The sequence below is a fragment of the Muntiacus reevesi genome, chromosome 1 (assembly GCF_963930625.1).
Source record: "Muntiacus reevesi chromosome 1, mMunRee1.1, whole genome shotgun sequence".
NCBI lineage: Eukaryota > Metazoa > Chordata > Mammalia > Artiodactyla > Cervidae > Muntiacus > Muntiacus reevesi.
In genome coordinates this window covers 178343131-178370377 of record NC_089249.1, presented here as the reverse complement: position 1 = coordinate 178370377, position 27247 = coordinate 178343131, and the positions used below count along the sequence as shown (strand labels likewise).

Genomic DNA, 27247 nt, shown 5'->3' with positions numbered 1-27247 from the left:
TGACAAGCCAGGCTCCACGCTGAGGGGCGCGGAGGCCAGCTGGGTGCTGCTGTAGGGAGGGAGCAGAGCAGGGGCGCCGGGCCATACCTCGACGGCCGCGCTGTGGTCGGCCCTGGACACGCTGGTGTGGCGGCACCAGCACACATGCACGGTGGTGTTGGCACGGCGCTGGCCCATTCCCGCCACGGAGCCCTGGGCCCCGCCAGCCTCGTTCTCAGGTTTCGGCTCCAGGGAGGCCTCGTCGGGGGACCCTGGGGAGAGACCAGCCCTGGCTGAGGACATGGGAGCGGCAGCCAGCGGCAGGCAGGGAGCACAACCACACATTGCCCTGCCAGAGCTCCCATGCCCGCTGCCCCCCGAACGTGCCCCGTGGCAGGAGGGCACGCGGGCATAGCAGGTGGGCTGGCCTGGGGACCCCCCAGTCCCGCCCCCAGAAAGCCGCCTTGGTCTCCAGGAGCTCAGCCAGCACTCACCGCGGGGCAGGGGGCACAGCATGCGGGCCGGGGGCGCTGGGGCCAGGGCGCTGCCTGTCTTGGCTGCGTTGATGGCCGTGTTCAGGTCGTGCAGCCACTTGGCCTTTTCTAGCTGGGTGCTGCGGGCAGGCCTGAGGTTCAGGTGCTGGGCAGGGAGTTGGGGGGCCTGCCCCGCCCCTAGGCATCCTGTGCTGCGGGTCCCGCTAATGGCCCAGCCTCACCCACCACGCTCTCTGGGGCTGCCCACATTGTTATGTTCTTGAATCATGGAATCTTAAGGCTCTGGTGCTCTGGTGCGGAAATGGGCGCCTGGAGCCTGGGTCACGGTTAAGCCACCAAGGTCTCCTGGTGGGAGGCGAGTGCCCCGTGCTCTGACACAGCCAGGACCTGTGGGCTGCGGCAGGACCCAGGCCCTCTTCTGGGAGGTGTGGGGCCAGGCACAGCTCAGTGCCAATCCCCACGGAGGGCCCACACGGGCCGCCAGGAACTTGGGTCTCCTTCCTGGGGATGTGACCAGGGGCAGGGGCAGCCCGCAGTGCCGGGCCGTCCTGGAGACGGTCTCAGAAGCCATGCGCTCCCACGGAGGGTGCAGCTGCTCCCCTGAAGCTGTGCTCACTGGGACACATGTCCCAGTGACCGTGACACGCATGGCACAGAAGCCCATGAGCAGACGGGAAGGGCAGCCCTCACCTGGCCGCCACCACGATGGTCTTCTGAGCCGCGTAGATGGTGAAACAGTGCGGGACAGACCACTCACTCTCCTGATCCTCCACCTGTGGGCGGAGAGCAGGGGTCTGGAGCAGGAGCGGGGCTGGTGGGACCCGAGCTTGTGGCTGCATACAGGTGTGCACCAGGCCCCTGCTGACTCTACCAGGGGCTACCGGGGGACCTGCCACCCAGGCGGACGAGCTGAGGGCCTCAGGCACCCAACTACTCACCGGAGGGTCCAGCACTATTAGCTGAAAATCAAGCACAGGAAAAGACGTTGAGCATTTTGTTGAAAAGAGTCAGACAAATCATGATATAAGGTGGTACCAAAACCTAACAAAGACTCAAAGAAAAAGCCCACAGACTAACTTTGATGATAAGGGATTAAATAACTCCAGAAAAAAGTACTCCCTAACTGGACCTAAAGGCAGAGAGAAGACATCGTCCTATACCAAGCCAGGTGGTTCCAGAAATGCAGGACGGTTTGACATTACGAAGCTAACTGCCAGAATCCACTGTGTCACAAGGAGGAAGAAGGGTGACCGTCTCCATGTGCTGGAGTGCTTCTGCCAAAGTCCTGCGTGTCTGATAAGACCTCTCGGAGGCTGGCAGAGGACGCTGTGCTGACAGGAGTGACTGCCCACCGGCCAGGGCTTCACGGTCAGGAGCGCGCGCGGCGTGTCTGTCCCCAGGACTAGTCGGTTACAACTGACTGACCCCCACCCCCCAAACACACGGGACGCCAACTGGGGGGCCCCACGCGGGAGTTACAGCTCAGAAACTAACATGAGCGGCGGTAGCCAGCAGGACGAGGCTTCGCAGGATGGCATCTCCTCTCAGTTAACTAAGTTTAATACAATTTCAACAGAAATCTCAATCGTGTTCCTTGAAGAAGTTCATCCAAATGATTCCAAAGCTTACTCAGAAGAATTAAATACTTGAGATTAGCAAAGAACTTTTTAAACAGAAGGACACATATGAGAAGGAACTTCTGATGTGGTGACTAACCCTTACCACACCACTAATGAACAGTGTAGACTGGTGTTGGGACAGACAGAAATGGAACAGAACCTCCAGAAAGAATCCAAGTGTAAAGACAAGAATGTTTTATATGATCAAGGCAGCCTTGGGATCAGTGAAAGAGATGAAGGATTCAACAAATAATGGGAAAGCTGACTACAAGAAGAAAATGTTACATCTCAATCTAAAAACATCCAAAGCAACAAATTTTAGGCAGATTAGTTAGAAAAATAAAACAAGTGTACCAGGAAAGAAGCTGGCAGCACAGCCTTAGTGTGGAAAAGACTTTCTGAGCCCGTAGCAAGGGCAGAAACTCTAGAGGAAAAGATGGACAGACTGCCTGACTGAAAACGGTGACCTTCACTCCTTCAACAAGTAGGGCCTCCGTGCCACATGCAGTTCTAGGAGCAAGCCAAACACGATCTGCATCTGGATGGAGTTTAAATTCTCCGAGGTAAAACCAAACTGAAGGCAGAGTGAAAGGAATGACTGACTTGGCAAGCACCCGAGGCCTAGGAGGGTTTAGAAACTCCACAAACTGCACGAACCGGGCTCCACATTGGAAGGTGGGGCGATGCCCTAGGCTGCGGCAGAGGCAGGTGCAGACGCACCTGATGGGAAGGTTACCCGGCCAGCTGCTCCTACAGCCGCGTAGCAGTAACGGTCAAGAGCGCCCCCAGCTCACACGGTTTATCTCAAGCACCTAACTAAGGATGTGTCAAAAGACAAAACGGTGGTGCTGTTTCTCATCCTGAAAATCTAGACACAGCAGTGTCCAGTGCAGGGAACCGGTTAAATGAGCTGGGGCCTGGCTCCCTGGTCCAGTGCTCAGGACTCCGGAGCCAGTGGTGAAAAGCAGGGGCTGTTGAGATGAGCTGCCACGCAGGGTCAGCACTGCTCACAGCCAGCCTGTGGCACACGCTCCCGGGTGACGGCCAAAGGCCTGCAGTTCTCGCTGCCGGGCGGCACAGCGAGCACTGATTTTCACTTGGCATTTTCAGCTTCTTTCTATAATGAAGACGTTACTTTCACACTTCAAAACAGAGGGGATCTGCTTCCAGGGATGGCGGGTGAGGTCATTCAGACTGACCCCTTCATGCTGAGAGTTGGAAAAGCTGAACAAATGTCAGAGACATCTGCGGAAGTTCTGGCACTGTCTCGAAGGTGGCGTGTGCCCGGCGCGCAGAGGGCGGCAAGAAGGGCCAGACGCCACGAGGGGGAACGTGGCAGCACGGAGCTGGACCGACAGGAGAGCCCACCCATCACCTGCAGCAGATGGGGCCTGGTGGGGCCACAGCGAGAGGGGCTCGCTGCCCGACAGCACGTCCTCACGGCAGAAACCTGAACTCGGCCGCCCATGTTTGCTGGTCCCCAGATGGGTTTCAGGTGGGAGGGAGGTTCACATGGGGGGGAGTAAGTGTCTGCGGGGGTGTCTCACCACAGAAACCAGTGATCACGCGGAGGACAGACTGCATCGCGTTAGGACGAGGCACCTTGCTCGTCAGCGTCCATGCCCCACGTTGCCCTGTGACCCTGTGATGGCGGGCACGTGGCGTGTGCCTCGTCACCGGGCCGCGCAGCAGGACTCGGAGGCGGTCACCGGGAGCTGCCTGAGCCCAGTGCTGGCCTCGGGCCCCCTTTCCACTTGTCTAGGTGGTGGTGTCTGTCACCACCTTAACGCTGTGTGTGTGAAATAGCAGATTATGGCACCACAAGGAACCAAAACTGTCCGTTTGAGAGAAGAGATGTACGAATAAAATCAAGGAAGTAAAGTGTGCAGCATCTTAGGGGTGAGGGGTTTAGCTTTCTCAGACGTGGTGTCAGCCCCATCCCTCCAGCAGCGCTGTGGCCCCAGTGCCCGGCCCAGGCTTTCCGTGGGCTCTCCTGCCAAGGAACAGGGCTCCCTGGGATTGGCAGGTGGAGTCCTAGAGGACCTGGGCCTGGTCCGGCGGGTGCTGGTGGGCGTGATTGGGGGTGCGGCCGTGTGAGCCCCTAGGACGGCGAGGAGCGGCTGTGAGCCCGGCCCAGCCCGCCCAGCACCGGGCACTCACCAGCATGCCGCGCAGCGGGAGGAGGCCCCGCATCCAGAAGAGGCTGCTCCCAGCGGCGTCTCTGCTCGTGTACAGCAGCATGTCTGAGAACTGAGGGGCCAGAGCTTTAGGTGAGCAAGTTCTAACGACAAGTGTCCACAGTCAGGCCAGCTTCACTCCAAGGGCCCGTGTGTGGTTTTTCAGCTTGCTGGAGATTTTTGCTAAAAAGGGGCTTTTTGTTCCACGCCGTTGTCATCTTGACCAGGTGACCAGTAGCCACGTGAACGGCAGGCCTCTTGGGCCAGCGCCTGCTGTGCCAGTGGAGGAGTGGGGGGTGGTCCTGAGAGGCCCTCCCGCAGGAGGGGGTGAAACCTCCAGCAGGGCGCGAGGGACTCCTGGAGGCCTCAGGCCCTGCGGACTGGCGTGAGCAGGGCGTCCCCACGTCCCTCACGGCCCCAGTGGCTCAGCCCTGCCCGGACGGTGCCCGCCGACCTACCAGGAAGAACATCCTCTGCTGCAGGCCCTTCCGGGTGAGCTTGTGGAGGCAGCCCTCGCGGATGAGCTCCTGGAAGACAGGGGTCCTGAGTGCCAGCCAAGGGTGCCCAGCAGATGGCTCCTCACCCTCCACACGCCCCCGAACCCCTCGCAGCCCTTCCACGGCGTCCTCCTGCCCGGGAGCCCGTCTGCCACTCCAGCCTCCTCCCTCCTGTCTGCTCCCCGGGGTCCCCCGCGTCCTTCCTGCTGCTGGTTAACCCAGTGCCCCATGTCTGAGCCGCCGTAGGCTGGTTGTGCTGAGGGTTGGCACTGCTGTGCTTCTGGAAAGTTCTGCCATGGAGATGACCCGAGTTCAGCTTTGGGGAAAGCCAGGCGGGGCAGCTAGAGAATGGCAGGGAGGAGGACGGACACCTGGTTCCCACAAAAATCACCGGAGGCTCATGAGCGGTCGCCCTGGGGCCTGACCAGAGGATTCCTCCATGAAGGTGCCATGGCTGGGGTGAGACCTTCCAGTGGTGTGAACTTGGTGGGGCCCCCTGGGTCCCGCAGCCCACTCCCCCAGGACTCGGGCCCCCTCACCGCCAGGCCAGGCCCCACCCCTGCCTCGGGGGCACAGGCCTCAGACATCCCTGACGGCCTGCACCGTGGCTGGAGGGTCGGCCCAGGGACCCTGGACAGTTGCTGTGGACTATTTCGGGGGGCAGTGTGGGCTATGACCTGAGAACACCCCAGAGGACCCCGGCTTTAGCTCCCAGATGCACTGGGCGGGGGCGTAAGAAGGAGACCTTGACCCAGAAATCCTGGCCCAAGCCAGGGGCCAGCCCCACGGAGGAGGAGGGAACCCCAGCAGGCTCGTCTCCCTGCCCGCAGAGCAGCCCCGTCGCCCCCAGAACTGCAGCGCCTGTGCCCCAGTGCTGGCGGGCGGGCCTGCCACATTCCTGCGCCCTGGCGCTTCGCGCACCCTGGGGCCTCATCAACCACATCCAGTCCACAGCCCTGCTCCTCAGGTAGGGACGTGCTGCGCTCCGGGGAGGCCGGGCACCCCGGTGTGATGAGAGCAGGTCTGTGTCGCAGCAGCAGTGATGACGGCAGCAAGGCCTCATCCTCGGGGAGCTCGCCCTTGCTCTGTGGGTGCTCCTGTTTATGTGTCCGTCTAGGAATAGGTTCCTGGGGCACGCGAAGAAACCAGAGGAACAAGAGCTCCCAGCCCTGCGAGCAGCCCTGGGGAGCCGGGTGGTCTGGGAGGGAGAGGGAACAGGCCGTCCCGGCTCCAGGACGGCAGGACCTTCCTGTTTCCGTCTCGTTCCTTAGGGTCACGATCCCATATTCTCAGGACCTTCTTCTAATAAGGCTAACAGAAAACGGGACTTACACACCCATGCTCTCGTGCGTGTGTGGAGGCAGAAAACATCCCCATGCAACCCTTAAACACTACTGTGAAAGTAAAAATCGTGTCCATCTCTTTGCAACCCCATGGACTATACAGTCCATGGAATTCTCCAAGCCAGAATACTGAAGTGGTGGCCGTTCCCTTCTCCAGGGGATCGTCCCAACCCAGGAGTCAAACCCAGGTCTTCCACGTTGAGGTGGATTCTTTACCAGCTGAGGCACGAGGGAAGCCCAAGAATACTGGAGTGGGTAGCCTATCCCTACTCCAGCGGATCTTCCTGACCCAGGAATTGAACTGGGGTCTCCTGCATTGCAGGTGGATTCTTTCCAAAGCAAAAGCTATTAATGACAAAAAGTAAGCAGCCCAGTAGACATAGAGACCCATGGAATTAAACTGAAAGTTCAAAAATAAACTCACTCCACGGCCCACTGCTTTTTTGACTAAGGTACAAAGACAGTTCAACAAAGGTGCTGGGACAACTGTACTCCCACCCGGAAAGGGGTGAAGTTGGACCCCATCTCACACCATATACAAAAGTGAACTCAAAATGGATCACGTCTAAATGTTAAGAGCTAAAACATAGGCAACTTTTGGAAGAAAACACAGGGGTAAATTTTCATACCTTAGATTAGGCAATAGTTTCTTAGCTATGACACCTAAAGCACAAGTAACCAAAGAAAAAACAGACAAATTAGACATCAGCTAAATTAAAAACTTCCATGTTGTAAACGATGCCATCAAGAAAGTGAAAAGATAACCCACCAAATGGGAGAACATATTTTGCAAATCATATTCTGGTAAAGGTCTGGTATTCAGAGATGAGAGGGAAGCTCACAACAGTAAAGAGACAAACAAACCAATTGAAAGGTGGGCAAAGGACCTGAACAGGCACTTCTCCAAAGAAGGCACAGAAAATGGCCAATAAACACCAGGAAAGATGCTTGATGTTAGCCATCAGGGGAATGCAGACCGAACCATGATGAGATGCCACTTCATACCGTCAGAACGGTATGGCTAAGTAAAAAAGACAAGATATGGAGAAATCAGAACCTTCATATACTCCTGGTGGGCGTGTAAAATGCTGCAGGCACTGGGGACAACTTTGGCAATTTCTCAACATGTTAAACACAGAGTGGCCATGTGACTTGGCAATTCCACTCCTAGGTTTATACATGTGTGCCCAGGAGAACTGAAAACACATGTTCACACCAGGACTTGTACACGGTGCTCACAGAAGCACTATTCACAGTGGCCAAAAAGTGGAAACAACCGAAGTGTCTATTAGCAGATGACAGATAGACAAAATACGACATCTCCAGAGATGGAACACTGATACTCAGTCACAAGAAGGAATGAAGCCTCCGCCCCCCAACACAAATGAACCTGGAAGACACTGTGCTGAGTGAAAGAAGGGAGACACAAAAGGCCACACACAGTGAGGCTCCGTGTGTATGAAACGTCCGCAGTGGGGAAATCCAGAGACAGAAAGTCGATTAGCAGCTGCCGGACCAGGGGTGGGGTGACTGCGAGCAGGGGTGGGGTTTCTTTCAAGGAATGAAATGTCCTGGAATTAGTGGCGATGTGGCACAACCTCATGAATATACAAAAAACTACGGAATCACACACTCTGAATTATGTCTCAGTCAAAAACAGTGAAGTAACCAGCTCAAAAAATGTTCTCAAATGAAGCCACTCACCCTGCCGGGAGCAACCAGGCTCTCTATGCCGACCAAGTCCCGCTGCAGCTCTGTCAGCCTCTGCAGGTTCTCCAGCTGGACCAGGCTGTGCTGGAGCGTGGAGGTCACCTCCGTGATGGCCTGGAGGGCATCTGTGTGGAGAGGTCCCTCATTACAGACAGGGCAGGTGGGCTGGGGGTGGGGACAAAACCCTCCCCCGACCAGCTTGTGACATTTTAAAGGTGGTTTTAATTCCAGGAACAACGCGCTCAAACTCCTCAGGATTGCCAGGGACAGCAAGTGTGGGTCCTGAAACCTGGACTCACGCAGCCCAAACTGCTCCCGGCCAGCACCCAGGCTCAGTGAAGAGACAGGACAGTCTTTGGAAACAGCTCTTTTATGTTCTGGGCCCTCATTTGACACAGGCTCTTCTTTCACGTTTCCCTTAAAATGCTTAGAGTCATTGGGACAATTGTGTCCTCTCCTTTTTAGCAAAAACACACCACTTTCAGGAAGGAGAGGAAGGGCACTGTAGGGTCCTTGTTGTGCCTTGTACATCAGAGAGCATCTGTTCTGTCCTCAGGACTGGGAGACCCGTGGGAGGACGCGCTGCCCAGTTCTCTCCGGCATGTCTAGTGGCAGTGGTGACTTGACCTGAGAGGCAGTGATTTCCTGCTCTAAGTTTACCCTGCAACTGCCAGTCCTATTGGTAGGTCACAAGCATCAGGGTTTATTCTTTGGTCCTTTTAACAGGTGAGAAACGGCAGGGTCCACGGAGTCAGATGCTTCGGTCAGGAGCGTGTTCCCCAAGTTTCTGGTTTAGAAGCAGCTGCCCGGCCCTCCCCTGCCCCGGCAGGCTCGGGAAGGGCCCCCCCGGCGGCGACCGGGGCGTCAGGCGGCACTCACCGCGGAGGTCGGCGCGGTCCTGGCTGTGCGGGCCGGGGTCCCCGGGCCCCGGGGCGCACAGGCGGCGCAGCAGCAGGCGGTAGTGGCGCAGGCGCTGCAGCGGCTTCAGCAGGAAGGCGTTGAGCGGTAGGTAGCAGACCTTCTGCAGCTCGAAGTCGCGGCGCAGTGCCTCCAGCCTCCGCAGGCGCCGGGTGGCCGCCTCCAGCTCCGTCAGGACGTCGTGCAGCTGCTGGAAGTGGCCGGTGAGCGCCTGCGGGCGGGACGGGCTTAGCGGCGGCGCGCGCCCCGGCCCCGCCCGGCCAGCCCCTCGGAGCCGCGCCCCCGGAGGGCTGCCCTGAATCGGCGTGTCAGCGGACCGCACAGGCGGCCGCCGGGCCAGGTAAGCGCCACCAAACGGTGCGCGCGCGTGTGGGTCTAAGCTCACGCCGCCTCCGGGACGCGCTCACAGTCCGCCCTGAGAACCGAAAACCCGGAGGCGCGGCCGCAGGAAACGCGCTCACCTCAAGCCTAAAAGGGACGCCTAGGCCACTGCGGGGCGGGGCCTCAGGAAGTGGGGCGGAGCTTCAGGGTGGGGCGGAGCCCGGCGGAACCTGAGGGGCGGGGCAGGGTCTGGGCACGAAGCCTCCGGGAGGAGCGCACAGTGTGTCACGCGGGAGCCAGAGCCCCAGCGCTGGGATAGCGGGCGGCGCAGCCGCAGGTGAAGCTGGTACCTCGGGCTCCCTGTCTTGGGGCCCGAGCGCGCGGGAGCAGCTGCACCGGCCTCACGGCTCTGAGGGTTGCGGGCTGAGGGAACCCTGGCCAGGCAGGAGGCAGCCCTGCGGGGCGCTGTCGATCCTGAGGGGCGTGTGTCCTGAAGAGACTGCCATTGGGGTGGCGGAGGCAGCTCCGAGAGGACCTGGCCTGAAGGGAGCTCTGCTCTGAGGGGGCGCGGACCTGAGGAAAGCCCGTCATGGTGGAAATAGCGCCCCGAGGAACACGCCTCAGAGGGTCTCGCGTCCTGACTGAGAGGAATACAGCTCAGAAGGGCTTGTGTCCTGACCTGAGGGCAGAGCTGACCTGAGGGGAAGTCTGTCCTGCCTTTTGTGTTCTAAGGAGAACACTGTCCTGAGGAGGAAGCTGGTGTCCCCACCACCAGCTGCTACACCCAGAGGCTCACACAAGCCCATGCTACCTTTAACTGAAGCATGTTCCTGAGCAGGATGTCCCCGATGCGCTGGTGACTGCCTGTGGCCTGGGTGCTAGAAGATTCCTCCCTGGAGCAGAGGGACAAATGAGGTCAAAACCTTGGACAGCTTGTGAGAAATGCTCTTTTCACTGCTAGTGTGATGGCGCGTTCCAGGCTCAGAACAGCACCCAGAGGCTTTGAGGGGGAGGCCATACTTGACAGAGACTGTTATCATATCTTGACCATCCTTGATATGGTACTGACCAGGCAAAAAAGGATCATCTCCTGAGACTAGAGATCTCTTCAAGAAAATGAGAAATACCAAGGGAACATTTCATGCAAAGATGGGCACAATAAAGGACCGAAACGGTATGGACCTAACAGAAGCAGAAGATAAGAAGAGGTGGCAAGAATACACAGAAGAACTGTACAAAAAAGGTATTCATAAAAAAAAAAAAAAAAAAAAAGGTCTTCATGACCCAGATAACCATGATGGTGTGATCACTCACTTAGACCCAGACATCCTGGAGTGTGAAGTGAAGTGAGCCTTAGTAAGCATCACTACAAACAAAGCTAGTGGAGGTGATGGAATTCCAGCTGAGCTATTTCAAGTCCTAAAAAATGATGCTGTGAAAGTGCTGCACTCAATATGCCAGCAAATTTGGAAAACTCAGAAGTGGCCACAGGACTGGAAAAGGTCAGTTTTCATTCCAATCCCTAAGAAGGGGAATGCCAAGAAATTTTGTTTAAACTGCCACACAATTGTGCCCATTTCACATGCTAGCAAAGTAATACTCAAAATCCTTCAAGCTAGGCTTCAATAGTACATGAACCGAGAACTTCCAGATATACAAGCTGGATTTAGAAAATGCAGAGGAACCAGAAATCAAATTGCCAACATCCATTGAATCATAGGGCTTCCCAAGAGGTGCAGTGGTAAAGAATCTGCCTGCCAATGCAGGAGACACAGGAGCTGTGGGTTTGATCCGTGGGTTGGGAAGATGCCCTGGAGAAGGAAATGGCAACCCACTCAGGTATTCTTGCCTGGAAAATTCCATGGCAAGAGGAGCCTGGTGGCCTACAGTCCATAGGGTCACAGAGTCAGACATGACTGACTGTGCACCAAAGCATATAATATATTATAAAAAGTATAGTTGGATCATAGAAAAAGCAAGAGAATTCCAGAAAAACAACTGCTTTGCTGACTGTGCTAAAGCCTTTGTGTGGATCACAACAACTGTGAAAAATTCTTAAAGAGATGGGAATACCAGAGACCTTACCTGCTTCCTATATGCAGGTCAAGAAGCAACAGTTAGAACTGGACTTAAAACTACAGACTGGTTCAGAATTGGGAAAGGAGTACATCAAGGCTGTGTTGTATATTGTCACCCTGCTTATTTGACTTCTATGCAGAGTACATCATGTGAAATGCTGGGCTGGATGAAGCACAAGTTAGAATCAAGATTGCTGGGAGAAATATCAATAACCTCAGATATGCAGATGACACCACCCTAGTGGCAGAAAGTGAAGAGGAACTAAAGAGCTTCTTGATGAGGGTAAAAGAGAGGAGTGAAAAAGTTGGTTTAAAACTCAACATTCAAAAAACTAAGATCATGGCCTCTGGTCCCATCATTTCATGGCAAAGAGATGGGGGAAAAATGGAAACAGTGACAGACCATTTTCTTGGGCTCTGAAATCACTGTGGATGGTGGACTGTGGATGTTAATGCCACCATGAAATTAAAAGATGCTTTCTTCTTGAAAAAAAGCTATAATAAACCTAGATAGCATATTAAAAAGCTGAGACATCACTTTGTCAACAAGGTCCGTATCAGTTCAGTTGCTCAGTCGTGTCTGACTCTGCGACCCCATGGACTGAAGCACGCCAGACCTCCTTGTCCATCACCAACTCCCAGAGTTTGCTCAAACTCATATCTATCCAGTTGGTGATGCCATCCACCAACTCATCCTCTGTCTTCCCCTTTTCCTCCACCTTCAATCACTCCCAGCATCAGGGTCTTTTCCAATGTGTCAGTTCTTTGCATCAGGTGGCCAAAGTATTGGAGTTTCAGCTTAGCATCCAGTCCTTCCAATGAATATTCAGGACTCATTTCTTTTAGGATGGACTTGTTGGATCTCCTTGCAGCCCAAAGGACTCTCAAGAGTCTTCTCCAACACCACAGTTCAAAAGCATCAATTCTTTGGTGCTCAACTTTCTTTATGGTCCAACTCTCACATCCATACATGACTACGGGAAAAATCATAGCTTTGACTAGTTAAATCTTTGCCAGCAAAGTAATGTCTCTGCTTTTTAATATGCTGTCTAGGTTGGTCATGGCTTTTCTTCCAAGGAGCAAGCGTCTTTTAATTTCATGGCTGCAGTCACCATCTATAGTGATTTTGGAACCCAAGAAAATAAGGTCTCTCACCGTTTCCATTGTTTCCCCATCTATTTGCCATGAAGTGATCAGACCGGATGCCATGATCTTCATTTTTTGAATGCTGAGTTTTAAGCCAGCTTTTTCACTTTCCTCTTTCACTTTCATCAAGATGCTCGTTAGTTCCTCTTCACTTTCTGCCACTAGAGTGGTGTCATCTGGATATCTGTGGTTATTGATATTTCTCCCGGCAATCTTGATTCTAGCTTGTGCTTCATCCAGCTCAGCATTTCGTATGATGTACTCTGCATAGAAGTTAAATAAGCAGGGTGACAATATACAACACAGCCTTGATGTACTCCTTTCCCAATGTGGAACTAGTCCATTGATCCATGTCCAGTTCTAACTGTTGCTTCATGACCTGCATACAGATTTCTCAGGAGGCAGGTAAGGTGTTCTGGTATTCCCACCTCTTTAAGAATTTTCCACAGTTGTTGTGATCCACACAGCTAAAGACTTTAGCATAGTCAATGAAGCAGAAGTAGATGTTTTCCTGGAATTTTCTTGCTTTTCCTGTGATCCAATGGATGTTGGCAATTTGATCTCTGGTTCCTCTGCTTTTTCTAAATCCACCTTGTACATCTGGAAGTTCTCTGTTCACATATTGTTGAAGCCTGGCTTGGAGAATTTTGAACATTACTTTGCTAGCATGTGAGATGAGTGCAATTGTGCGGTAGTTTGAGCATTCTTTGGCATGCCTTTCTTTAGGATTGGAATGAAAACTGACCTTTTCCAGTCCTGTGACCACTGCTGAGTTTTCCCAATTTGGTGGCATGTTGAGTGCAGCACTTTAACAGCATCGTCTTTTAGGATTTGAAATAGCTCAGGTGGAATTCCGTCACCTCCATTAGCTTTGTTTGTAGTGATGCTTCAAGGCCCCTTTGATTTTGCACTATAGGATGTCTGGCTTTAGGTGAGTGATCATGCCATCGTGGTTATCTGGGTCATAAAGATCTGTTTTGTATATTTCTTCTGTGCATTGTTGCCACCTCTTCTTAATATCTTCTGCTTCTGTTAGGTTCATACCATTTCTGTCCTTTATTGTGCCCATCTTTGCATGAAATGTCCCCTTGGTATCACTAATTTTCTTGAAGAGATCTCTAGTCTTTCCCATTCTATTGTTTTCCTCTATTTCTTTGCATTGATCACTGAGGAAGGCTTTCTTATCTCTCCTTGCTATTCTTTGGAACACTGCATTCAGATGGATATATCTTTCCTTTTCTCCTTTGCCTGTCACTTCTCTTCTTTTCTCAGCTATTTATAAGGCCTCCTCAGACAACCCTTTTGCCTTTTTGCATTTCTTTTCTTGGGGACAGTCTTGATCACTGCCTCCTGTACAATGTTATGAACCTATGTCCATAGTTCTTTAGGCACTCTGTCTATCAGATCTAATCCCTTGAATCATTTGTCACTTCCATTGTATAATTGTAAAGGATTTGATTTAGGTCATATCTGAATGGTCAAGTGGTTTTCCCTCCTTTCTTCAATTTAAGTGTGAATTTTGCAATAAGGAGTTCAGATCTGAGCCCCAGTCAGCTCCCGGTCTTGTTTTTGCTCACTGTATAGAGCTTCTCCATCTTTAACTGCAAAGAATATAATCAATCTGATTTTGGTATTGGCCATCTGGTGATGTCCATGTGTAGCGTCGTCTTTTGTTGGAAGAGGGTGTTTGCTATGATCAGTGTGTTCTCTGAGCAAAACTCTGTTAGTCTTTGCCCTGCTGCATTTTGTACTCCAAGGCCAAACTTGCCTGTTACTCCAGGTATCTCTTGACATCCTACTTTTGCATTCCAGTCTCCTATGATGAAAAGGACATTTTGGTCCACACAGTTAAAGCTATGGTTTTTCCAGTAGACATGTATGGGTGTGGGAGTCCATATAGTCAAAGCTATGGTTTTTCCAGTAGTCATGTATAGGTGTAAGAGTTGGACCATAAATGTTGAACACCAAAGAATTAATGATGTCAAACTATGGTGCTGGAGAAGTCTCTTGAAGTCCTTTGGACAGCAAGAAGATCAAACCATTCAATCCTGAAGGAAATCAACCCTGAATGTTCACTGGAAAGACTGATGCTGAAGCTGAAGCTCCAATACTTTGGCCACCTGATGCGAATAGCTGACTCATTGGAAGAGATCCTGATGCTGGGAAAGATTAAGGGCATGAGGAGAAGGGGGTGACATATGATGAGATGGTTGGATAGCATCACCAACCTGATGGACTATGAGCAAACTCTGGGTGACAGTAGCCTGGTGAGCTGCAGTCCATGGGTTGCAAAGAGCTGGACACGACTTGAGTGACTGAAGAACAAAATTCTCTTTTCTGGAACAGGATGAATGAAAGCAACTTATGATTCTACTAACATCTGTTTCAATGAAATAATGACTCCTATGAAATACTTCCTGAAGCTGGAAAGCTCCTGAGAGCAGTGATGGTGGAGGTGTCAGGGGAGGGGGGTGGGGGGTGTGCAGGGCATTACCAGAGCGCCAGCCTCTGCTCCACCTCACGAAGGAAGCCTCTGTGAAACTCGTAGATGGGGTCAATGTTGGAGAAGAGCAAGGTCATCAGGTCTGCAGGCATGGCGTCCGCCTTGACCACCGCGCTCCGGAACCACTGCCGGAAGAGCTCAGGGTGACCCAGGAACCTCACACCTTAGCAAATGCAGCACTAACCGCAGAGCCTCCACAAGGACAGCTCAGATCAGAGCTACAGCCAACCTCTCGGCTGATCATCCAGTTTTCACACTATAGGAAAACAATTCTGGATGAAAAGCTTCAGAGGAATATGTTGCCAGGTTTACAAAAATTGGACCCAGTACTGATCTGATTAGACATGTTTTAAGCCAAATATATTTAACAGAACATATATGGCTCAGCTGGTAAAGAATCCGCTTGCAATGTGGGAGACCTGAGTTCTATCCCTGGGTTGGGAAGATCCCTTGGAGAAGGGAACAGCTAACCACTCCAGTATGTTGGTCTGGAGAATTCCATGGACTGTATAGTCCACGGGGTGGCAAAGAGTCAAACACAACTGAGTAACTTTCACACCTCACACACTTCACAAACATAGACATCCATACACAGAGTTCATGACGGCCAAGAGCAGTTTAGGGAGGGATTCTGTCTCTGACCTAGATTTAAGAAGTAGTCAGAAAATCAAAACAAAGGATTTAGGTTTCATACCACGGTAATAACTTCTAAATCCTTCAGGTATGTTCGTTCTGTGGCGAGAATCTCCTTTGCTATGAAATATGCCTCGTCCGCAGGCACGCACTGCAAAAAGCGCAGACAGTGTGAGTGTATGTCTGCTGGCCATGTCACCGACGGTCCTAACACGGCATGTCTTCTGCTGAAGTTAACACTGTTGTGTAATCTTCACATGTAATTCCTGAGTCACTTCTGAGTAAAAATATAAGCCCAGTTTTATCTCCCTCAGATGTTTTTCTCATATTATGTTATTCTTTTTGAGAAAATAATTGCTGCTTAAACAGCAGCAAACACTGAAATTAATTACTCATTTTGTGATGAAATTATTGTTCCGATATCACTCCCAGGACTGTAGCTGGTTAACACACAAATATAGGCACACCTCAGAGAAACTGTGGGTTGGGTTCCAGACTGCCACAATAAAGCAAACATTACAGTAAAGTGGATCAAATAAGCATGCAGGGGCAAGTCCACGGCGACAGAACCCTCCGGAGCGGGAAGGGCAGGGCTGAACCCCACCCGGAGCAAGTCAAGGTCTGCTTGACGGCCCCTCCTCCATGCTTTCCCACCTGGCGCTCGCCCGGTCCTACTCCTGCACGCTCACCCTCTGCTTCTCCACCAGGTGGAAGACTTGGGGCTGACCCTCCCGTTCAACTGTGGCAACAGGTACCTGGGACGTGTCAAGTGCAGATGTTCCTGCCCTTGAGCGCACAGCATCTCAGGAGGAAACAGGTAGGAAGCAACTCTAGCTACTGAGGAAGTGACCCCTCTGGGCAGCAAAGTGCACATGACGGGGAGCAGGTGGGGTGGAGGGTGGGCGGTCGAGGCCAGCTCAGGGGCCAAGGATGGGGGCAGGTACAAGGCGAGAGAAGTGGTCGCCGGCAGGAAGGCAGGGTCTTTGGGGCCTTTCTGAGCACATGATGGCGTGCTGGCCCCAGGGTGAGTCTGGGGGCTGGGGCTGCTCAGGAGGTGAGCCAGGGTGAGGGGGAGCCCCACACATCCTGGAGGTCCAGGCCCAGGCGGGTGGAGGAGGTGAAAGAGTGTGGGAAGGGTGAGAGTCCAAGGCTGCAGGCGATCAGCTTGGGGACGAAGTGTGGTGGGGTCTGAGGCGTGCTGGGAAAGGGAGGCTGGGGGCCGGGGCTTCTCCCTGGGGCCTGAGACCAGCTCCTCTGCGGGCAGCGAGTCAGGACGAGAAAGCCTGGAGGGAAAAGCCCCGTCCAGGAGGGAGCGCCGCTGGGAGGTGGAGGTGCCTGGAAACAACCACGGCAGCATCACTGCCAAGGTCACAGCCGCACAGCAGGCGTCACCAGTTACTGATGAGGGGCTGCCAGCGGCAGGGCGGTCAGCAGTGGCTCACGGATGCCAGTCTGGGTAACCAGGGCCAGCCCCGGATTTCCAGATCAAAGGGCAGCTTCTAGGAAACTCAGTGGGGAGAAAGCAAAACATTGGCTGCTCTGCCAGCTACACCCGTAAGGTCAGGGCCCAAGTCAGGGCAGAGGGAGGGGCCAGGCTTTATTCCCACAGAACCTGAGGGGAGCCCACCAATAGGCAGAGGAGCACCCGTTAGAAAGGGAGCACTAGCTCCGTTCCAGGCTGTCTCAGTACCGTGGGGCCTCACCAGTTCTCGCAGTTAGTGGGAGACGCTGGTAGGGAAGGGGTTTCAGGCAGCAAGCTGGTACTGTGCTGCGGGAGAGGGCTGGGCAGTTCCCCACCTCCACCCCTACCCCCGAGCTGGGCAGCCAGACGCTGATGCTGGAGCCCAAGGCCAGGCCGGTGGATGCCAAGGCTCCCAGACCGTGTGCTCCACCATGGGGCTGAGGAACATGGAGGCGGCCTCAGCCCTGCCAAGGGAGTCATCAGGGAAACTGGGGCTCCCTGCTGACAGCTTGGGGGCCCCAAGGTCAGGGTGCCCCTGCTTTAGGCCATGGTCTCGCTCGCTCGCAGCGTCTCTCCCTGGTCCCCAGCTCTCTGCCTGCCAACCTCGCTCCTGCCCGACACTGAACCTGCAGGTGGGGGCCTCACCTTCCGCCACGTGCTCAGCCCCAGGATGCCCCTCCAGGACCACCTTGGCCGCCAGTCCCTGCTCCCCTGACCCCCCGGGCCCTCCCAGCTCCTCCACCATTAAACTGAAGCCAGCAGTTCAGGGAGCGGCGAGGCTGAGGTCTCCAGGATCCAGCCCCACATGCAGAACCGACGGATGCCAGGACCCGTGACAGCAGCGGGGAGGCCCATCATGGCGGAACCCCCAGATGTGAGGCGAGGATCTCAAGACTGGGGCACCCGCCCCCCCGCCCCCACTTCCCAGCAGCAAGCCCCCCGGGGGCGCCCACCTTGCGTCTCGGCTCCTCCCGGTTGTCCATCCCGGCTCCAGCAGCATCACTGAGGACGGGGCCCAGGAGGGGGCTGAGGCCCTGCGTTGCCGGGCCCAAGGGGCTCAGGCCCGGCGGGCTCCTCTGGGTGGAGGGAGAAGGCAGAGGACTCTCCGCTGAAAGGCCTGGAAGTGAACGGGTGATGGGGGGCGATGAGGAAGAGAGGACCCGAGGGGCGGCACCGCCACCAGGCCCTTCTGGGGGCCGCGGCGGCAGGCATGGCTCAAAGTGACCCCGCTTCCCCAGGGAGCCTCCAGGGTGGCCTGGCCCGGGGCTCGGGGTCCTGGGAGATCGGCCGCCCCAGAGCGGGGAGGGCACTGCAGGTGCGCGAGGAGGAGGACAGGTGTGCTGAGGCCAATTCACTATCCCTGCACCAGAACGCTGCGTCGCACAGAGTTACCGTACAGTTTTCTACACCCCTGAATTGTTCATTAACAAGGACTTTAATCTGGTGTTCTAGAATACACCACAAAAGCAGAAGAAACACTCAGTTTTTTCCCTTCTTCAAGTAATGTTTGCTCTTGACTAGATTGCGGCCAAGTTTTGACCCCGTTCTATTTCCTCCAACATTTTGTAATACAAAATTATCTTACCTATTTAAAAAAATCCTCAAAGGTTTATTTATGTTTTACTATGAGAAATTAGTAACTATCAAATGCCAAATTTGAGTTACATTAAAGCAGGGGTTTCAGAGAAGATATTTAACTGGTGATTGAAAGCAACCTAGGATAGCCTAACAAGTGCAGTGTGCAGCAGGTGTGTGCAGGAGGCGGGTGCAGAGAGCCCCCACAGCACAGCCCCGCAGCGTGCCCCTCCTCCCAGCAGCCTGAGGTGGAGGCGGCCCGGTTTCACATTGACAAGCTCAGAGCCCTGGGGAGCAGGAGCTGGGACCCCACCCAGGACTTCTGGGGACAGGCTCCCCAGGCCGGACGGCAGAGCTGACCTCTGGGCTCCTCATACCACACCGATTTCAGACACGGACAAAAGTTCACTGACATCAGAAAACCCTGACAACGTAAGAACAGAAATGGTTAGAATAAGTTTATTAAAATCTGCTTCTGTTACACGTTTAAAATCGGCTAAACCACCTTAAAATAACGTGACTTCCCCCATGTCCCCTCCCACGACACCAAGCCCACGAGGTCACCTCTGCCCAAACACAGCTGCTTCGACTGGAGGAGAGGCTCACTCCCCAGACGAGCTGTGAGGATCACACTCCAGAGTCCCTTCTGTCCCTCCTTAGCCGGGAACCGTATGACAAGACACCGTGACCCACTGAAAATTCAGAAGAGAGTATAGAAACAGAGGCTCGAGAAGGAGGGGACACATGAATGCCGACGGCTGATTCATGTTCTCGTACGGCAGAGACCAACAAAACACTGCGAAGCAACCGTTCTTCAATCACAAAGAAAACCAAAAAGCGTGCTCACAAGGTGAACGCTGGTTCTCCCCAGGCCTGCCGTTCCCTGAGTGAGGGCCAACGCTCACGCTCACTGGTCCCGAGAGCACGTCCACGGGCGGCCCAGCATCCTCCCGCCCCACGCAGCCCTCCTCCACGAGGGGCCGCCCACAGGAAGCTTGTAGTGCCGTTTACCAAAAGTCTCGCACAAAGACTTTATTTTTAAACAGCAGGTGACAGGTGAGGAGCTGGTGGTGGCACTGGAGCCTCCTATAGACGGGCCAGGGCGGGCAGGAGTGGGCTTGGCGGGGGGCTGACAGGCGGGCGATGGTAGCTCAGGGCGGGCGGCTCGTTTGGAATCAACCATTTGGCTTCTGCGAGTGGTAGAGCCACCATCTGGTATTGTCGCTGTGGGCATGGCCGCCCTTGTATCTGTGGGCTCCACATCTGAGGGTTCAATCAGCGAGGACTGAGTTTATTCGGGGGAAGAATTCACACTTGTGAATGTGCTGCCCGGGCAGACGTCTACACTGTTTACACCTGCTCAGAGCACTGTTAGTGCAGCGGGTGCTGTGCTCCATGGAGAGAGGGTTTACAGTGTCTGGGCGCGCGGGTGCGCCGTGTGTGAACGCCACGCCTTTTCTCAGGAGGGCCCTTCCTGCAGGGGGCGTGATCTCTCGGGGTCCTGGAGCCAGCCCTGTAACTACCGGGCAACGCTGTGCGTGCTATTCTGCAAAAACCGCCAGCTCATCCTCTAGTGACCAGACTAACAGGCATCACAACCTGGCATTGGACATTTATTTCTATTAAATCTGTCAGCTGCAGTAAAACGTTGCAGGTCCTACCGACATCTGTTTTGTCAACTCAGATGCCAGGAAATGAGGTGAATACATCTGTGGGGAGCTGCTCTCAGGCACGTGGCAGGAAACGTGTAACCACCCACACTCGAGGCTCTGGAGCGTGCGGGCCACTGTCCCTGTCATGGTGTCCCCGCATGGGGCTGTGGCTCTGCCAGCCATTTCCAGGGGTGTGTGAACACTGCTCTGGACCCTGTGATGACATGACCGTAGAAAGTCCTGTCCACGCAGATGAGCTGCATTAGTATACAGGCTAACAGGCAGACGGGCAGCTCAAGCATTTTTAAGGTGCTAAACGTCACGTTTTAGGTTCCACAGAGTGTGTGTGGCCCTAACTGACATGGTAAAGAATCTTAAACACCTGTAAATGCCAACTCCTGTGTGCACGGTCCTGTACTGGAAAACTGCCAGGCTGGGACATGCATCTGAGTGACGGGAGTCCTGCTCCAGGACCAGCTGCTCACGCACGGGGTGCGCTCCTGTCCCCCTGCAGCCTCGGGAATCCCCCCCCCCCCCCCCCAGATCCTGCAGACGGGCCACGTCTGCAAATGGCATGTCATCACAGGGTCCAAAAGCAAATGACTGGAGTGGGCGGACTGCTGCTGCCCACCCAGAGGTCCCGACAGGTTCTGCTCTCAAAGCTGCAGGGCCAAGGCCTGAGTGTCTTCAAAAAACCACTGAAAATGTAAGCTTTCATTTAAAATGGTCAGCAGGAAGCCACTCTGGAAGAGAGTTTTCTCTGTGGACTCTATTTCCAGTCGTTCCTAAGAATCCTCTTACAGTGTCAACGCCGTTTTGAGAAGCACAGTCGTCCTCTCCTGGAACCGTCTCCTGACCGTCTGACCAGGTGACAAAAGAGAAATGTCACATTTAGACGGGAAGCTCAGCTACTTTCACCTCATAGCTTTCAATTCTCTCCTTCAAAACCCGGTAATTAAATTATCTTGAAACCTGGTGCCTAATAGTGGAACAAGAGTCAGCTCCGGTGTGGAAAAGTCAAGGTCGATTCTGAAGGTTAAGATGGTGGAGGGAGCAAGCAGCAGCTGCACCTCAGTGGCCAGAATGGTGGCCACTCCTCTCAGAAGAGAAGGGGAGCGCCGATCTCCCCACACTCCAGGGAAACGACCCTGGGAGCTGGCGGAAGCCAGGCCTGGCTCCACGTCTGGCCCAGGGTGTTGAGAGTCACTTTCGCTCAAAATCGGCTCCTAAAGTAAAAGCTGCTCTGAGGGGTCCAAGCACCGGCTCCCCTTCCTCCTGCTCTGTGTCCGTCCTTCTCCCGAGGCTGACACTGCAGTCTGCTCGTGGCCCCGATACTCAGGGGTGATGTCTATGTGCAAGGCATGCCCGGGGCGTCTCCTGGAGTTTCCTTCTAAGTAAACACGACTCTTTCCTTGTTGAGGGAAGCGAGCACCCCAACCCATAGCTCAGTCCCACTCTGGGCTGACTGTCCGGGGTCTTCTCTGTGGGACACTCCAGCTGGCCCAGGGAGCAGGCTCTAATAAATGACACCTTCTGTCTGAAGCTTGAGAAGCTGTGACTTAATGATCCTCTGGACCACTGGAGCGCTGGAGGCAAGGTCCTGAAAGAAAGCACTCCCATACAGTAGGCGATCTGCAGGGACATTCGTGGGGAGGGAGGTGTGGCCTGAGTGGACCCTCCTGGAGAGGGAGATGCGGCCTGAGTGGACGCTCCTGGAGAGCAAGGCCACACGGCTTTTACGCTCCTGACCGCTTGCTCTGGGGACTGACCAGGCTCACCCCTGGGGGCACCAGCACAGAGGCACCAGTCAGGGACGGGGCCGGAGTCACGGGAGGGACCCACGCCCCCGTGATCCACTGTCCTCTCCTCTGAAGGCCAAGACTGCCCGCCGCAGGCTCCCGGGGAGTGTGGGCCCACAGGGGCCGGTCCAGAGCTGCCCGGTGCCCCCCCAAGCCCACCACACTGGGTGCCAGGCGCCCCCAGACCCCAGAGAGGAGGCGCCCCTCCCCAAGGCCCACCTTGCTGGGCACTCTCCTCAACCGGCCCCCAGGATCCGCTGCCTGTGACGCCGGAGGCTGGAGAGGGGGCAGCTCCTGGAGGCGCAGAGAGCTCTTGGCGCCCAACAGGGGCCCAGAATCTGAGCAGCTGCCTCACTCTGGTCCAAGGATCGTATTGTGGGGGGGCGTCTAGCTGGCTGCGGGGAGGCAATAACGGCCTCGTTTTCAGCAGATGCCAACAGCACATCTTCTGTGCCCGAGGACCATGCGTTTCCTCCCCAGCATGGAGACTCGTGCGGCTCCCTGCACTGCCCTTATGTGCCGATCACAGGGGCCATGCAGGCCCGAGCGGTGCTGCTCAGGAAGGCGAGAGGCTCCCCCGCCGGCCTCCTGTAGGGAATCACCCCCCACGGCCACAGTGAGACAGTCCAAGGGCACCGTGGGGCCGGCTGCCTGCAGTCACAGATGGACAGACATCGGTGGGACTGGAGGCGACACGGGCTGCTTCAGGGGTGGGGTCGGCACACGAGACGACCTTCAGTGCAGGTAACTCAAACCACAGGTGAGCAGAGGAGAGGAAGCTAAAAAGGCACTAAGACCTGTAGCAAACGCGCCCTTATTTTATTGAGTAAACAAAAGATTTCTGAGTCAGTACATATCTGCAAATGCATAAATGGCAATTTCAATGGGAAACAAACTTTTAAGAACCACAAGCCAGGCAATGTCAACATGTCTTTAAAGAATAAGCAAGTTCAGATTCACAGGGAAACGCCAGCCTTTCCTCCTCACTCCTGGGGACATGACACATTCATGCAAGATGCGGCACCAGGGGACGCAGCTGGCGGGCAGGAGCTCTGGCCCGGGACGAGGCTGGCACGGCCCCCGCGCCCCTCCATAGCCTTGAGAATAGACGCGAGAATGCCCGCGTCGGGCACCACCGGGACCTGGCCGTGTCCCTCCCCGTTCTAAGGTGGGTTTGGTGACTCTGTGAACAGGGCGGGCCCTGCAGACACAGACCTGGTGTCCGCGTCGTGCCGCGGGGTCATGGCCCGAGTGCCCGGAGGATCAAGTGTAGCCCGCCGGGTGCTCAGCCACCCTCACGGCGTCAGGAGACGTGTCTGCGCTGGAAACCGCCACGACTTGGCCGAGACAACCGCGGGGAGAGCCAAGGGCTTTCACAGCAGGCTGTCCGCACAGCTTCTACTGCCCACAGCTCAATCATTACCAACCACAGTCTTAGAAACACAGGTTACCTGGGAGAAGGGCTGCAGGGATTCCCGTGACACGAGAAGGCACGTGGGTGCCTGGCACCCGCCTCTGCGCAGCCGGCCTGGCTAGCGTGAGAGCTGATGGAAGGGAGCGTGCCACCAGCGCTGGAAGGCGCCCACACCTGCAGAGACACCTGGGCAGCTCCTCCTGGCACCGCCAACAGGTCCCTGCCCACGCGGGAACTCGACTTTCAGAAGAAAACTGACCTGTAAACATGGCTGCTCCACCAGGTGCAGCCGGAAAGGAGCACAAAACTCGGCCACGAACCCAGTGACAAACAACGCCGTGGTCTCTCCCCGTGGCCAGCCACGTCCTCGGGGCGTGGGGCGCGGCCCCCTCAACTGTCCGCACACGCCCGGCTGGAACTCAAGACCACACATCGGAGGTGGGCTCTGTCGGAGCCGGAGCAGCTGCGTCCAGCACGCGCCTGGCCCGAGGCAGGAGCCAGCGTTCGCACAAAGGTGGAGCCCCCACGGCTCAGCGAGGCCGTGGGTGCCGGGTCTCCACAGGGAGCAGCTCCCCACCAGCCCTGGCTGCTGTGCCTGGTTCTGCCTTCCCTGAACCGAACACTGAGTGCCCCCCACCAGGCAGGTGGAGAGGACACAGCCCGCCTCCATCGCAGGCTAACCCACCGCCTCCCCCCAGGCACAGCGGCCCCAGGGACAGAGTCACGAAGGTGACTCCTCGAGCTCCAGGCACCCTGGGCCCTAAGGCTGCAGCACCCCGGTCCCAGGACCTGGGTCTTGGGGGGCTCCCTCAGGGTCTTGTGCAGTCAGATCAGACAAAACCACAACCTAATTAGTCCTGGGCAGCGTCTCAACTTAAAAAGCAGCGACAGGTATAAGGCACGTGTTCCATTAAAGGCCAACGAGAATCCAAACCAGCACCACTTGAAAGGCACGATTGAGCCAAATAAGAGCACACGCTGGAGAATAAAGCTGCAAAGACGGAGTGGCCCCGAGGGCTGGCTGGAGACACGCGTCCTTCCTACCTCTGCTGCACAGCCTTCAACACCGTAACAAGCACACCTTTTAATTTTTCGACGTTTAAAATGCAACAGTCAGAGAATCGGGGGGATGAAGAATCCCCAGCCGTGACCACAAAATCGCTTCCTACACCAAAGCCTACCACCTGAGCCCTCGCCTCCCGGGCGGGTGGGGGTCGCCCTGGAAGGGAGCCTGGGAGCGCTCAGGGCACGTTCTCGTCAATTCGCTCTCCGGGAATCAGATTCTTCACGTTATTCTGCAAATCAAAAATGACTCTGTCCGCCCTGGCCTGCACAAAGGGGCTACTGAAGAACAGGCTCACGTCTAGGGGCACTGCAGCCTCGGAGCCCCATGAGTCTGTGTCTGAGCTGCTTGAGTCCTCGGCCGTCGTGGGTGGGTAGCTCAGCTGCTCTAACTGGTCCACGATGTCCGAGAACTGGAAGGCCGAGCTGGCCTCGGAGCGCACGGAGCAGGCGGGGAAGTTGGCCATGGAGCTGGCCCCAGATGGGGGCGCAGAGCCGGGTGTGTGTGCAGACAGGCTGCTGGGCAGGGGCGCGTTGCTCAGCGAGCTGGCCTCAGACTGGTTATTCCGGAGTGAGCTGGTGTCAGACGGGCTCAGCAGGCGCTGCATCAGGCTGGCCTGTGCCTTTACCTCCAGCAGCTCTGAGGTGTCCGAGGGGTGTGCGTCGCCGAGGCTGCCCTCCTCAAACTCAAAGCCGTGCCCCCTGTCCCCGGGGGCCACCTCCGGGGAAGACCCCTCAGGGCTGGATGGGCTGGAGCCTGGGCCCAGGCTGCCGTAGGGGAAGGAGAAAGCCTCTGAGCCCCCGGCAAAGAAGGAGATATCTGCAGGGTCGTCATCTATGAACTCCTCGGACACCTGCAGCTGGGCGCTTGTCAATGTGAAAACCGGGACCCCCCCACGGCCCAGTGGGCTGCACAGGTGCACCCCCCTGGAGGAGGAGCCCCCGGTCAGGGGTCCCTCACCGCGGTCACTGCACCCCACAGCCGGGTGCCCCCTGCCTGCGCCCCCTGAATCTGGGCCTGAGGTGGGGCAGCTCAGCCCCTCAGGACTGCGGGGGCCACAGCTCCTCACGCCCCAACCGAAGCTGACACCTTGGTGAGGCTGGAGCGCAGGCGGCCGGGGGGGCTGGGCCGCGACCACGGAGCTCTTGTCTGTAGCCGGCCGCCAGGCGCCGGGCACGGGGGGCCCTGTCTCGGAGCTGCCGCCGCCGACCTGGGAATTGCGCAGGCCCAGGGGAGCTGGAGGGGACGCGGGGGCTGAGCAGAAGGAGGCAGCTGTGGGCGACGGCGACACAGGAGTCCTCACACCCTCGGAGAACGAGAGGCTCTGGGGCAGAATGAGAAGAAAGAAGGAGTGCATGAGATGGCAGGTCATGTCGGAGAGGTGCGTGGCTGGCCAGGCTCAGACGAGCCCACCACACGCTCTTCGCAAGGCCCCTATAGGGACGATGGTCAGACCGTTCCTCTATGAGTAACAGAACCGAAGCTCTGTGAACGCAGATGCGGTCTGAGGTTGGCTCAGGAGTGCCTGCTTACGGCCCCTGTGACGCCACTATTCTCTATGTGCTTGGTAGCACGCCACTTCTGTCACTGAGTCCCGAGTCTCCTTGGCACCTGGTCACCCTGAAGTTCCCTGGGACGTCTCTGGACACTGGCGTCCCCTGGGGCTCAGTGGCTGCAGATGGGCTGAGCCGCCCCTCACAGCTAGCAAGGTGCCCCTGACCCGCCAGGGCTGCTAGGGGATGAGATGCGTGGGTGCATCCAAAGGTGAGTTCTTTTAATTTCAACGATTTAACAAGGGATTCCTAAATAGAAAACATACCCGGAAGAGTCAAAGAATGTTTTTATTTCAAAACCCAATTAAAAAAAAATTTGGGACACAGAAGTGTTAATACATGAGCTACAACTGGAGCTCCGTAAGTACTATTAGAGTATAAATGATAAACTTGCAGCAAAAATGAGCACTGTGCAGCAATAAAAAATTATAAAAATGAAACTACACAGGCGCACACAGAGCTATGAAATAATGTTATAGGAGAAGGGCAAGCTCCTACGTAAAAACAGGCCGGCATGTGGCAGTCAGCAGGCAAGCGCGAAGGCGGGGAAGACGGCCGCGAGGCAGACCGGGACACGGAGCCGGCGGCACCAGCCTCGCGTCCAGCACCGCGGCCACATGTCACCTGTGGCACGTGTGTGGGGGCCTGTGTGCGCCTGGCTTAGTAGCTGTGGTCATGCCAAACACTCAGGTGCACACATTTGCTTCTTGCTTTTTACCTTTAACGTAATAGCAAAATGTCCACTGAGCGAACACAGCTTCACTGAGCAAATCGCCACCCGCCCCCGCCCCTCCACAAGCTGGCATTATCATCACTTCACACTTTTATAAAAGTTGTATTTCTCAGTTGTTTGCCTGATAACAAAAAGCACTGTGTCCACTGTAGAAAACCAAGTCAGATGAGAAGCACCAGAAGATAAAAACTGCCTGGGGCCCATCACTGGGAGATAACATTTGCTGCTGTGAGGGTTAGTCCCTCGAGCACCCAGTTGTCTTTTTAAATCAGGAAGAAGGTTCTCCACGGGTCACTGTGCAAACTGCCAGTGTCGCTGCTAATGCTTCCTGAACGTGTCCCGCTCGGGCTCCACGCTTCTGAAACGAGATTCTTAGTGGCTGTTGAGTCCCCCGACAGGTGGCCACACCCAGACCAGCACGGATGGCGGTCGCTGGGGTCTCTAGGGTCACAAGCAACACTGTGACATGTGTCCACCCACAAAGCTCCCTCTTCACTCGGGACTCCTTTCTGCAAACAGGGTCCCAGGACTGGAACTGCCATGTAAGTAGTGAGACTAACTTTAGGACTCCTGTTGCA

At 55.5% G+C, this 27247-nt stretch overlaps 1 protein-coding gene across 4 annotated transcripts in view; it reads right to left on the bottom strand.

Moving 5' to 3' along the window:
• Positions 1-27247, bottom strand: part of FARP2 (FERM, ARH/RhoGEF and pleckstrin domain protein 2) — an 89948-nt gene that overhangs the window by 1716 nt on the left and 60985 nt on the right. Inside the window, exons 13-26 of one of the 4 annotated variants that reach the window (XM_065917215.1) lie at positions 25473-25707; positions 17834-17997; positions 16108-16173; positions 15480-15569; positions 14777-14910; positions 9870-9951; positions 8699-8948; positions 7814-7944; positions 4728-4796; positions 4253-4342; positions 1412-1432; positions 1164-1246; positions 474-592; positions 88-251 (exon numbers count right to left, since the gene is read on the bottom strand). In XM_065917215.1, the coding sequence (XP_065773287.1) occupies positions 88-251; positions 474-592; positions 1164-1246; positions 1412-1432; positions 4253-4342; positions 4728-4796; positions 7814-7944; positions 8699-8948; positions 9870-9951; positions 14777-14910; positions 15480-15569; positions 16108-16173; positions 17834-17997; positions 25473-25707 (1698 nt within the window). The remainder of the gene's footprint in view (positions 1-87; positions 252-473; positions 593-1163; positions 1247-1411; positions 1433-4252; positions 4343-4727; positions 4797-7813; positions 7945-8698; positions 8949-9869; positions 9952-14776; positions 14911-15479; positions 15570-16107; positions 16174-17833; positions 17998-25472; positions 25708-27247) is intronic. The other 3 variants (XM_065917216.1, XM_065917217.1, XM_065917218.1) reach the window with 3 other exon arrangements.